We start from the raw sequence: 13,799 nt of genomic DNA, 5'->3' as shown, positions 1-13,799 counted from the left end.
TATGCAGATACTTTGGAGTCATTTAATACGTATCATCTTGTAAAAGCCAACCAAATTAATTGGAATTATTTTATTTTAAATAATATAAATAAAGACTATTATTTATTGCAAAATAAAGCAATAAAAACTGAAAACTTATTACGTTATAACGCAAACGTTTTGCAATAAAACACAGTAGTATTGCATTATAACACAATCTTAAATATTCTCGTGATGTTCCCTGGTGGGCTCCGTAGTCTGGTGACCGATGATGGTTGTGTTGGCAGCTAAATGCTATCTTGGTGGACACTTAAACAGTTGTAATCAATTAAATCCACTCATGATACTCCCAGTTGATAAGTGGATGTGAATAGGAAATTCGCTAGCTAATGAGCTTTAAATAATGTTTATGAATTATGAAATCTCTACCGTTAGCATCGCTCCCATATTGTCATGCATCGACACGTTTTTTTTTTTTTTTTTTTTTGTGCGGCGGGGGTGCGGACTGAAGAATGTAAGGACAGAAGCGCTTTAGAAGGACGAGGACGGACGGGGTCTGAGGATGATTATTTTTATGTTTGACGACGGAGGGAAGTGTGCCCAGGTCGCAGATGGAGGACGGACCAGTAAAATACGGTAAAGTGTCTGTCTATGGCAATATTAAAAAAAAAATGTCTTGACTTTCCCTTTAAGACTACGGGTTTGAGTACAGTAGTACACTCAAGAGAACTGCTACCAAACGGAGTACAGATTGTTGGGAAAATAAATCAACACAATTTAATGCAGTGAATATTAGAGAGCTTCTGAGTGTTACTATTCAGGCCAGCAGAGAAGTTTGTCCTTGACCATTTACCACTGCTACTAACCTACTAATACTGTATAAGTATTAAAACAAATCCATTTATTATGGTAAAATTCTGGCAACCACAGCTGCCACTTTTTTTTCAAACTGTAAACAGCATTGATCATTTGCTTCTCTGGAAACGCTTCATAGGCGTGTTTAAAGGCCAAGGGCGGGTGCAAAAAAAAAAAAAAAAAAAAAATTACTAACCTTGCGTTCCAGCTGCTGTTGCGTGCGCTCACTCGTAGTATGTCAACAGAGCACCATGTCAGTACCATGAGTCAGAATCAGTTTATCAAGAGGGTAGCCGCCTCAGCCGGCCTGGCGGTATGTGCTCTTCTCTTCATGCAAACAGGAGAGACCTCCGGTCCGCTCGTGGGCACCGACCATTCATCCACTTGGAGAGACGCGGTGTTGCAAGGTGCTCCAGTGCGCGTTGATGTGAGCGTCATGGCGTGTGCTTCCCTTATCTTATTGGTCTACATGTACAAGCTGTTCTTCAGCCCATTGGAGCTGCTCAAATCACCGGAGGATGTAGGATACATCGCGGTTGACGGCCGCTCCAAGGCGCGCACCGCCAATGATGTGCGCCGCCGCAAGAAAACCGGAGACCTGCCCCCGGTCTACCCAAACGGCTGGTACCGAGTTCTGGATTCTCATATGCTGGAGAGAGGAGAAGTCAGAGATGTTACCATGGTTGGTATGTACCACTGCATTCAAATTATATGATAACATTTCAGTGTAAGACGTGCTTTTGATTAGTGCGATGGAGCTTTGCAATTTTTTTTTTTTTTTACAAAAGTATCATATAATCATGACCATCATTAAATACTTGACGTTGTATGCTCAAATGTTTAGTCAAAAACTAGACCGAGGATGAATAATGAAAGTCTTGCAATCATGTCTTTCAACATGCCAATGGGAGGAGTATAATTTTTAATGGTTGCAACCAGTTAGACAACAATGTGGTAATTTCAGCTTTTCAATTCAGCACTTCCTACAATAAACATAATTCATATAAAACAATAGTAGAAAAAAACAAGAGTAATGAAGACAATTCTTATTCATAGAAACTCTTTGTGGTGAAATTGAAACCTTAAAACATGCCATTTCAAGAAAATATGATGGAATTTTCATTTTTTTAAAACTGCTTCCTGTAAATGCCAACCTCCTGTACGAATGCATTAAAATCATTATATATATATATATATATATATATATATATATATATATATATATATATATATATATATATATATATATATATATATATATATATATATATATATATATATATATATAAAGACACTTTCCCTTTAAGACCACTTTTGTCCTGTGTAGAGGACATCAAAGCCTGGATGTCACTAAATTTCTTAAATTTCAATGAAAACAAAACAGAGGTTATGGTGTTCGGTCCCAGTGGCTCTTCTACACCCCCTGTGGCTTCATATCTAAAGCCAACAGTCTCGAACTTGAATGAATAATTGATAGGGCGGCACGGTGGTCGACTGGTTAGCACGTCCACCTCACAGTTCAGAGGTCGTGGGTTCGATCCCGGTTCCGGCCTCCCTGTGTGGCGTTTGCATGTTCTCCCCGTGCCTGCGTGGGTTTTCTAGGGGTACTCCGGTTTCCTCCCACATTCCAAAAACATGCATGGTAAGTTGATTGGACTTTCTAAATTGCCCCTAGGTGTGATTGTGAGTGTGGATGTTTGTCTCTGTGTGCCCTGCGATTGGCTGGCAACCAATTCAGGGTGGCCCCGCCTACTGCCCGAAGACAGCTGGGATAGACTCCAGCACGCCCCGCGACCCTTGTGAGGATAAGCATTATAGACAATGGATGGATGGATGAATAATTGATCATTTTACCAATACATTGGAACAGATTATTCTGGTATTATTTCATTATAGGATAAATGATTTGGGAAGCTGAGTTAGATTGCATCGATCTGAAATATCTGAAGAAATGTTGATCTAGTTTTTGTTTTTGTATATTTCGGTCAGTTATAAACTCAAGAAATAAATAAATGAATAAATAAATGAATAAATAAATGCCAAGCAACTTAATGCCAAAGAACTTAATGCAACAACAGTTGTGCAAGTTAAGCATAATGCCATAAATTGCTCCAGGATGATTAAAATGGAAAAGGAAATGAAGAAAATATTTTGAGTAATTCATATTTCTGTGTGAGCATCAGAATTGGTGCAGTGAATCCAAAGACGCTAATGATGATGTGGGATGAAGCTTGTCAAGAAAATGTCACCTACAGGAGGGAAGTTAGATTAACAACCAGCAGAATTATTGACCTTGTGGGATTTGCACTGGGAAATCTATTTAGGATTTCTAACAATTGTGATGTAGTATACTTTGACTAGAATCTGATGATGCTTCCACAGGACAGTCACAAATCTTGTTCTAATCTCAGAGCAACATGATCACTGTCAAGTGTTGAACCCCATACTGTAGTGACAGTGATGAAGTACAAATTAGCCTCTAAAATAGGGCTAAAAAATAACGTGGGAACATTTTCAGCCACTTCTTGATTTGATATACGACTTTGAGTTTTATTATCCTGTTTTGCCCCCTCCACAAAATCAACTACTCTTCCATGCCAAATCCCCCCCCAAAAAATGTTAACATTTTTACCAAGCAGACTTTGAGTTTAAGATCACTGATAGTGTAGTGGTACACACGCCCGAGTTGTGTGCGGGCAGCATGGGATCGATTCCCGCTCAGTGACGGTGACTGTGTGTGCCCTGCGACTGGCTGGCGACCAGTTCGGGGTGTGGTCTGCCTTCGCCCGTTGACGGCTGGGATAGGCTTCAGCACCCCCCCGCGACCCTGTATAGGATAAGCGGTTTGGAAGATGATGATGATGATGATGACTTTGTGTTTAAGTAAACATGATGTACTTGTTGATAGTGATGGGACAACAATTAATCTCAAATTGTAGGTCACTTGAGCAGCAAGCAATAGTCATTTTAGTCACTGATGTCATTGAAAGAGTGCAACAAAGTGCAAGCCATCAAAATGACTGCTCTTATAGTTCGAATAGTTTCCAAATCCTGGTTGTCCTTGTGCTAGTCACATTTTACGGTGGACCTAGGAGTGTCTAGCGGATGTTATCATCCAAGATGCTCACCAAGTGGTAAAGAGATGATTTTGCTAAAGATGAACCCTATCAAGCCTGTAGTGCAACACCTTTATTGTCATGCTAACACAAACACTAGAAAATTCTGACAGTTGTTTTGATTCCTGTGACAAAAGGTTATTTAAGGAAAGTCAGAGGTGGTCTAACACGTACGCTTTATACTACAATTGCTTCTCTTAGGTGTAAAGTTGGTAGTGTTTCGAGGTGAGGATGGCAAGGCCTATGTGTTAGATGCCTACTGCCCACACTTGGGTGCCAACCTGGCTGTGGGAGGACGTGTGGTGGGAATCTGCATTGAGTGCCCGTTCCATGGATGGCAGTTTCGGGGGAATGATGGAAAATGTGAAAGGATACCATACGCTGAAAAAGGTAAAGAACCGAGCTACACGTGCATAATCTACTCACTTCAATAATTCAAAGAAAAATATTAAGTAACAAGATGCCACTCAAGCAATAAAGAACAAAAATGTTTAAACATGTTACTTTTGCCTTCTGTGTCATTGAATAAGAAATTTCCCACAGATAAGGAAGGTCTTTGGTGTGTGGGAGTATTGACTTTAATCTATGTGGTCTACAAGTGCCAGAATTTGCAAAGGTGGACGTCTGGCCCAGCTGTGAAGTTAACGGTCAGATCCTGGTTTGGTTTCACTGTGACGGAGAAGATCCTCAGTACACCATTCCAGAACTGGAGGAGATTAACAAGGGCCAGTGGATCTATCGTGGAAGAACAGAACATTTTGTCAATGCTCATATTCAGGTACGGGCTAGTGATGTTAAAGAGGCCATATTGTGCAAAATCATTCATTCATTCATTCATTATCCATACCGCTTATCCTCACAAGGGTCGCGGGCGTGCTGGAGCCTATCCCAGCTGTCTTTGGGCAGTAGGCAGGGGACACCCTGAATTGGTTGCCAGCCAATCGCAGGGCACACAGAGACAAACATCCGCACTCACAATCACACCTAGGGGCAATTTAGAGAGTCCAATCAACTTACCATGCATGTTTTTGGAATGTGGGAGGAAACCGGAGTACCCGGAGGAAACCCACGCAGGCACGGGGAGAACATGCAAACTCCACACAGGGTGGCCGGAGCCGGGATCGAACCCACGACCTCTGAACTGTGAGGCGGACGTGCTAACCAGTCGACCACCGTGCCGCCCTGTGCAAAATCAACTTTTTGGAATTTTTGGCCATGTTCAAATGCTAAATCCTCACGAAAAACACCCCAAGATTATATTTTCCTCCATTCACACAACACTGAGCATTCCTGCTCATTCCTCCTCTCGAAGCAACAGAACACCGCCCAATCCAAGAAACGACTGGGTCCTCAATCTTATACGTAACAAATTGAGGACCCACTCCCATAATTTAGCATGTTACTTCAAAATGTGCACATTTTGAAGTAACTACTAAATTAACACATTACTTTTATTGGTCAAGTAGTCAGACTACAGTTACTTTCTCAGATACTGCAGAGTTACTGTACATTGTTCACTACAGACAGTTGTATTTCACCACCTGCAAGTGGCAGAAGAGAGAAAGAATTGACAAGACTTAAACAAAAACTACTCGTCTCCTCACGGTGTCCCTCGCGCATCTATGAAGAATAATAAAATACAGAAAACACCTGATCCCTATTATAATACTCACTAAAGTCACTAAACAAATAACTGTTTTAAAGTTTTAAAAAAATCTTTACCTTAAAGTTTAAAATGGTTTTCTTTACCGTACCTTAGTTTAAAACGGTTTACTTTCATCAGGATCCAGCTCCGCATTGTGGCCAAAATTAGAATCCAATCCAAGTTGGTCGCACACCTGCTCCTGTCTCTCCTGCTCCTGTCTATAAATCTAGCCATGAGGTGTCTGACCGAACGCGAGCTTTCTCTTTCTCTCTTTGTCCCCCTTCCTCCTTCTTCGTCTTCTTCCTCTTCTACTTCTTCTACCACTCTATCTTCCAGATTGCCAACTACTGTACAGGAAGTGCAAAGTCTTTCCATGTACAGTATAGTCAATGCAATCTACTCAAGCAATCCCACCGCATTCACCCCCGCGAACAAAGAAGCGAGACAGGTGCCGCTTGTTGGTCAGCAAAACGGACATCCGCAATGATTGACCAAGAGGTCCGTTGCTACTTGACAAGGTTAGAGACGATGACACTGACGGTCAGTCTGTCATTTTTTTAAAAAAAGCTTTTCAAAATTTATCAGCAAAACGGGCGTCCGTCAGACTGTCAGAGACGTGCTGACGGACTTTCCATCAGTACTGACGGAATGCCCACTTCCGGGTATATTGTTGTAAGTTCTATTCTGTTTTATGTTTTTTTTGTTTGTTTGTTTGTTTTTAATTTTCAATGCTTGTAACTATCCAGTCTTAGTGATTTCTTTACATACATACACATTTCTTTGTCTTTTTTTTTTTTAAGAAAACAGGGATGCGGGGATGCTATAGCTCAAAAACCTGATATGATAGAGAAATACAGAGATCAATTTTGGATTCCGCACCCAAAAATGAGTCAAAAACAACTGTCAGACTTCACTCAACAAATATTGTGTTCCCCAGTGTAATGAGCCAAAACATACAGCCTGGGCAACAAAGGAAGTTCTCATATTAAGGTAATCAAGTGTCCTAGTCACTCAATAGAAAATCTTCAGAGTGAGCTGATGTTTCAAGTTATCACTCGGCAACCAAGAAACTTGAAAGACTTGTAGATCTTGTAGAAAGGCTTCCCAGAGGACAAGAAGCTTTCTGCAAAGGGCTGACTGACTCCATATTTTACATTTTAATAAATTTAGATAAATTCTAAGTGTGTGGAAAGTGTTAATTTGAGCTAAATTAGGAAAAGGAAAATGAAAGCATCTCCAGTTTTATTGCAAAAGTTCACCTATATTTCCTTATAGACCGGATATTGTGATGTAACATAACACAGTGTTGCATTAAGCTGCCAGTGTCACTCTGCAGGAAATTCCTGAAAACGCAGCAGACCTGTCTCACCTGACTCACTTGCACACGCCAGGCATTGTCAGCGGAGTGGATCTACGCTACACAAAGAACAAAGCTTGGCAGTTTGTGCGACATGATTGGGAAGTATGATTATTTTGCATGTTTTTGGAATGTGGGAGGAAACCGGAGTACCCGGAGAAAACCCACGCAGGCACGGGGAGAACATGCAAACTCCACACAGGGAGGCCGGAGCCGGGATCGAACCCACAACCTCTGAACTGTGTGGTGGACGTAATACTTTAAAAACAATTTAAAAAAATAATATAGCTTGAACACATCACTCGGTAACTGTCACGTGTGTAAACGCTGGACTAGACTGCACAATGATATACATACGCAGCTTTGCCGAATGGAATTCACCTAGCATTAATCCTGAAAGAATGAACCCATGTTGTTTCCAGCCAAAACGATGAAATAAGTCTACTGAGATTCCACTTTGGATGTGAAAGATGATGGCACAAAATACACTTTGAAGAACGAGTGGATCATGGTGCTCGTCCGCGAGCTATACACGCAGACAATCCTGCAAATAACATGTCTTACCTTGCGTGTATGATTAAAAGAGTGCTGCTTTGGCCCGGTGTCTCAGTGGCTTAATTTATGAGCGCGGACTCTGCTCGCATTTTGTACAGCCCCACAAGCGCCGCCTGCGGCGCCATGGTGAAGATTTGACAAGAAGCACAAATCCCCCCTCTGGCAGGTCAGTTCAGCTCTGACCTAGCGCTGGACGATTAATTTAATTTTGATTTTGGATTTTGGCTTCTCTCGATCTTGAAAATTTATAATCAAAGAAAACTATTCATGTGTAGAACGTTTCCGACGTTGTGAAAGTACCCTGAATTGAGTGACCATATTTTGATTTCCCAAAAAAGAGGATACTCAGCCGGGCCTCAAGATGCTGAAATGATGCTCAAAGATGCCACACATTATAATGCTAATATTAAAGTAGGACTCCATGATTTTGGAAAAACAATATGCAATATGAGATATGGGTGTTTCATATTCCAGTATTATTGCGATACTCAGCATGTATCTAAAGAAATAACATCTTTATTAGCTATAATGTATAATGTAAAATATGAATCTATTTTTTTCTAATTAGGTTATACAATGTTAGAAATGCCCCTGGATATTGTTCTCCTATTGGATGGCGATGCACATTTAAGGTTGCATCTGATTAGTCAAAGTTAGATTAAAGCACACAATTCTATATGAATTTGTTGTACATATTTAGCATTCTGCACTGCACATGCCATTATCACAATGAATACATTTTTTCAACATACTGTATATATGACGTCTCGTTAGAGCCAACATGTTGCTAATGTTGCCCTAAAAGTGAAATATGAGGTGTATTTTTCAGCTTCTATGCGGTTTTCCAAGTTAAACAAATTAAGTACTACAAATCAAGCTACACATGTAAAATTTGAATGAAGACTGACTTTAAGTTTCCACTTCCAAGGTGTCAAATATACTGTATGTGAAGCATATCATAGACATGTTAAGACATCTAGGTACTCCTTGAAATTGTGTGTGTGTGTGTGTGTGTGTGTGGGGGGGGGAGGATATTAATGTCTGCTTTGATAAAATGATTTGTGTTTTAGATAATGTATTCCTCTCAATTCTTTGTGTGTATGTTTTTGTAATTCAAGGCTCAGTGGGCACCAGAGTCCTTTCCCAACAATCATTGTTCTCAGATGCTGGTGAAACATGCTCTTTATGCGTTTGGATCCCATTGGCCTCTGTTGGATCTCCATGTTGTTGCTAGACAGGTAGAAAAAAGTTGAAAGCATATCACGCTGTAAATCTTTGTTAAATCAGTAGACTGATAATTCATGTTCATAGACCGCTGTCTTGTATTTTGATTTTGATATTTTGCCATTGTGTCACTCTCATAACCATGGTGACCCCGTATGAGCTGAAATGTGTAATGTACAATATTTTAGGAAACACTGGTCTGATTATGGGATTGGGCAACTTTCAATCCCGCCAACGGACCAACAAAAAAGAATAAGCCCTCGGGCATAGAACTGTACATTTGAATAAAACTACACAATTGAATATGTGCATTGGAAAGAAAACATTTGATGTGTTTCAGGTAGGCCCAGGAGTGGTGTTTCTGCAGTTTGACCACAGTTTCTTAGGCAGTGGCGTGATCATGCAAGGTGTGACACCAGTGGAGCCTCTCTTGCAGTGTGTCTCGCATACAATCTTCTATCAGTCAAACATTCCAGCCTTGGTGCCCAAATTAATCTTGAAAGCAGAATCTATTCAGGTAAAGCCTATTCGAACACTGACATACATCTAATTGACTTGCCATAATTTATGAATACAGGAAACAAGATGGAACAACACCTTATCCCTGTCAAATGCACACATAACATAAAGTGGGTCGGCCTAATACAATATATTTATTCTGTGTGAGTAAATGTTTCCCATCCTGTCACATGGTAATGAATTATATTGGGATACCATTTTTTTTCCTTCCCAGTGAGGTGTTGTTATTATACTCACTTTCCTTGGAACACAAACACCTCACCGTTGAATGAAATAAATGGTGAAAGTTACAATACAGTATAAACATAACAACAACAACATAATGCTTCTAGCCAGAGGATGCATAATGAATAATGCATTACGCTTTTTGTATCCATTTAATTAAAAAAAAAAAAATAGCTGTCAGACATGACCTTGGAAAAAGTTCATCTATTTTGGAAGGACTGTGAACAAACATTTACAGATTCCAGTAACATTTATGCCATTTGTCTGTTTCTGTCTAGTTTGAGCGGGATGTGATGATCTGGAACAATAAAAAGTACATCTCTAAGCCCCTCCTCGTGAAGGAAGATTCAGCCATCCAGAAACACAGACGCTGGTACAGTCAGTTTTACAGTGAGAACAGTCCTCGACTACAATACCAGCGTGACACATTAGACTTTTGACGTCCTTTTGGTTAGTTCATCAGCATTTACTTTCAAGTTTAGCAACTTTTGCGTAAATTCATATTAATTCTCTTTACTTTCTATTCTAGAAACGTAAAACATATAATTTAATGGTACTCACAGAACCCAGTTGTTATGCAATTGATCCAAGCCAATGCTATGTGTAGGTATCGTGTTAGACTGCTAACATTACAGTACCGTAATTAGTCCCCACGAATGTCGTGGGCTCTTGGTTCAGACTGAACACAGTCTCGGCTGCTATTAGAAGCTGGCTGTGTTGTCTACCTCTTGGCGCTCACTGACCGCAATGATATTGTCCTACATTGTTTTTATTTCACCAAGCTGTGTGTGTGTTTGTTCTACTGCGTGTGACATAGTAAGAACAGTACATTCTCGACGGCAATTGGCCGTCGTCAACGTGTTGGAGTGAAAGGTCACATTTGCAAACCCAACCGAAATGGGCAAAGAAGCAACTTTTTTTTGCTTCAAACACTTCAGCCGTGCCGCCCGGTACACATTCGCACCTGACTGCGCGAACCGCATTGACTTTATATGGAGACATGTTTCCTGAAAGGCTCACGTTTGGTCTGACCGCAGCATATGTCTAAACTCGTGGACACTATGTAAAAGAAGCACATAAATTAAGATGCGATGAATAAAGAAGAGACAACGAAGAAATTACAATCAAGTGGATATAGTACAAATACAATGATTGATGTCAGGTTACCTATGTGTGCTAGCTACTAAATCAAATTAGTAAAAAAGAAAACAAGACTTGAAAACTGTATTACCAATGAAGATGGCAGCTCAGAACCTGAGCCAACTCCACCGCTTCTAGAAACCATCAGACAGCAACCAGTACTGTTCAAAGCATGGATACAGATTTTCGAGACTTACTTCCCAGTGATTTCTGATTTAAATCTACCGAAGGAACAAAAGTGTGGGTCTTACAATATATGTGTGTAATGTTTTATTAATTCGTTATATTTATTGCAGAGTGGATATATTAAAGCAGCACTGGGCAAGTATTTGACCTTAATAAAATTTCTTCACAACTCTTTTGATGAAACATTGACTTACAAGTACTTGAATGGGACTTTTGTCATGCCCTCGGGGGGTCTGTTTTTACTGGCACTAAGCAACTTTGAGGAGGATGGAGCACACAAAAAAATACAAATGTCCTGAATTGCTTTACGGCATACTCACTTCCTCCCTTCGCTGGCACGGATGGGAAATGTGGTGGACTTTTGTCAAAACACTACCGCTTTTGTCCACATGGTGCCACCATAATCAACAAAAACTGACGTATGACACAGTGTTGCTTTATCAACAAAATTGAAGATATGAATTGCCTTTGCACAATGTGGCCACGTCGCAAAGTACAGCCCATCAAATGCACAGAAGCTTCTGCACAGAGACAAAAAAAACGACTGTATTTCCGGGTTTTAGCCAGCGAGACACAGTCGGCCGCTGGCTGGCTGCTGTCAAAAGACAAAAATTGTATACACGGTACACATATTTTTTGTCGGCTGAGATAGGCTCCGTCCATGATCCTCATGAGGATAAAGAGGTTCAGAAAATGGGTGGCTGGACATCAATATTAAAGCACATTTACAGTTTCATATGGGCAATGGATGAAATAGTGTGGTAGTGATTTTGCAAAGCAATTGCATCAGTGCAGCGTCCGCACCGATGCAGACTCTACATTGGCGTGGTGAAGAGAGCTTTACCGGTTGATCTACATTCCCAACCTCACCTGTGGTCATGAGCTGTGGGTAGTGACAGAAAGAACAATATCACGCATTCGAGCGGCGGAAAGGATTTGTTTTTATTTTTTTCAAAGAAGCTCCCTCATCAGGAAGGGGCTCAGAGTGAAGTGAAGTGTGGCTAGTGAAGTGTTCTGGACGTGTCCCACTGGGAGGGGGCCACAGGGATGTTTCTCTGCTGGCTAAAGAATGCCTGGAGCTCCCCCTGGAAAATCTGGATGAGGTGGCTGGGGAAAAGGATGGATGAAACGTGTATTACTGTATAATGTAAAAACGACTGAAAAAATGCAATTTCAACAGAGGTAACTTTCCATGATGAATTATACAAAGGAGCCATAGAATTTAGTAGATCTTGAAATTAAAAGTAGTTAATTTCTTTTGCACTGGTATCACACTTAATCATTTTTAAAATGCAGAGGTGTGTATCACAGAACTGCCACCGCGTTCCGTCCTGCATATTTAATCGACCACGTGGGCCCGGTCCATCCCTCGTCGGCGACAGCCAATCGGCGTCGAGAACGTAATCTTCACGTCACAAGCAGGCGCCGCACGAGTAGACACGTGGCCAAACAAAGAAAAAAAATCAAACAAAAACAACAGACACACACACGCACAGCAAAACAATATGGGGCCAACTGGGACCACGTGGGTCGATTAAATATGCAGACGGGAAATAGGCGATGCCCAGCTCTGTTGAAATGTTACTTTAACGATGGCCTGCATCATAACGGTATTATGGTCAGCTTGACCCAGCTAGAAACAATTTTTGATTGGACGTTTTACCAAAGGATGATTCAAAGATGTTGACCAGTAGTTGCAACTGCAATGACATGTCCTACGTCGTCCTTCGATTGGTTCTTCGGCAATGACCAATAGGAAGGCAGTGCCTTTCTACTTATGACAAGAGACCGGACGTAGCGCGCACATACAAACAATCAAAATGCCGAAAAAAGGTACGGACAGTAGGGGGGAAATACTGAAAAGTATACATAGCATTTCAACCAATGGTACGTTTGATAACTGCAAAACCAGTAGCTGATTAGAAAACATGGTGTGTGTCATTAAACAAATTTGTTACCTTAAGTTCTTTTTGGAGAATAGACAGTCCATACTGCCCTCTCCCCACCATCCGGGAACATGTCCATAGTCTCTAACCCTCTTTTTTTTTTTTGCCTTGTATCTTTACAGTTTAATGGTAATGAGCAATGTGCTGCATTATGAATACAGACACTAGTGTCTCCTGTCAATATTACAAAGTGTTTGTCTTCACTAAATCAGTTCCGTGTATTTCATATTTGCAGAATAAATTGGGTAGCCCTGCTTCAACAAGTTTTCTCACGCAACTTTGAGCTGTTTCTGTGTCTCCTCTGAATATGTACTTGGGAAATGAGCAAAATAATGAAATGCTTGGCCAATAAAAAATAGTTTGGTCTCTTAATGTCTTGTGTGCTTAATTTTTAGATCTCAATATTTTCTTTCTTCTTGATAATAACAATTAACTAAACCGTGGACTGACAGACAACATATGAGGCCAAAATGGATCCAAATAATTGCTTGGGTTCATTTTGTTAGTCTTTTTTCTTTTTATTTATTTTTTTTAACCATAATATTTATTTGATGTATTTTACAATGTTTGTACACATGAACCTCTGTAGTTCACATAATGCAGCAGCACACACTGAGAGGGAGGCACCTGCTCTCAGCCACGGCTGCCACATGTATTACCGCAAGTAGAATTTGTGGGGCACGCTTGTTTCCTAAATGCCAATGGAAAATTGCATTCGCCTGTTATGCTCATTGTGATTTCATGTAAACTTGGGGCAGATTGCTATGCAGCTGCACACATCAAATAAAGTCAGACAAAGTCGGGCACCACGCACTAATTAAATCATTCCAAAAACAAGATGGCAAGGATTATGTTAGGTTTATTTCTAACACATGGACTTTGCAAAGTACTCACTACTCTTAAAAAAAAAAAAGAGATTTCTCAGCACAATGCCATTTGCTATCACTGCACGTGTGCAAATTTGCCACTAATCTATACTGAGTGCTTGTGTTGTTGAAAAGCTTTACTTAGAGGAAACTTTGAAATGTAAAGAGTAAAAAAAAACAAAGATG

At 40.5% G+C, this 13,799-nt stretch overlaps 1 protein-coding gene across 2 annotated transcripts; it reads left to right on the top strand.

Moving 5' to 3' along the window:
- The first annotated feature begins 356 nt into the window (after positions 1 to 356).
- On the top strand, positions 357 to 13,024 carry LOC147135250 (cholesterol 7-desaturase nvd). 2 transcript variants are annotated; one of them, XM_086053803.1, is made up of 8 exons: positions 357 to 615; positions 1,176 to 1,520; positions 4,152 to 4,340; positions 4,550 to 4,728; positions 6,932 to 7,057; positions 8,626 to 8,745; positions 9,072 to 9,248; positions 9,754 to 13,024. In XM_086053803.1, exons 1-8 carry the CDS (start codon positions 591 to 593, stop codon positions 9,913 to 9,915), a joined length of 1,323 nt encoding a protein of 440 aa, XP_085909929.1. In that variant the 5' UTR covers positions 357 to 590; the 3' UTR covers positions 9,916 to 13,024. The 2 variants fall into 2 exon arrangements, with proteins under 2 accessions (XP_085909929.1, XP_085909928.1); XM_086053802.1 differs by lacking the exon at positions 357 to 615 and having other exon boundaries at positions 1,045 to 1,520.
- Positions 13,025 to 13,799: the final 775 nt, after the last annotated feature.

This window comes from Filicampus tigris, chromosome 15 (genome assembly GCF_054856515.1).
Source record: "Filicampus tigris isolate MCC_2025a chromosome 15, RoL_Ftig_1.0, whole genome shotgun sequence".
In the NCBI taxonomy this organism is placed as follows: Eukaryota; Metazoa; Chordata; class Actinopteri; order Syngnathiformes; family Syngnathidae; genus Filicampus; species Filicampus tigris.
Note: the sequence above shows the minus strand (reverse complement) of the source record. Positions and strands in the feature narration are given on the sequence as shown.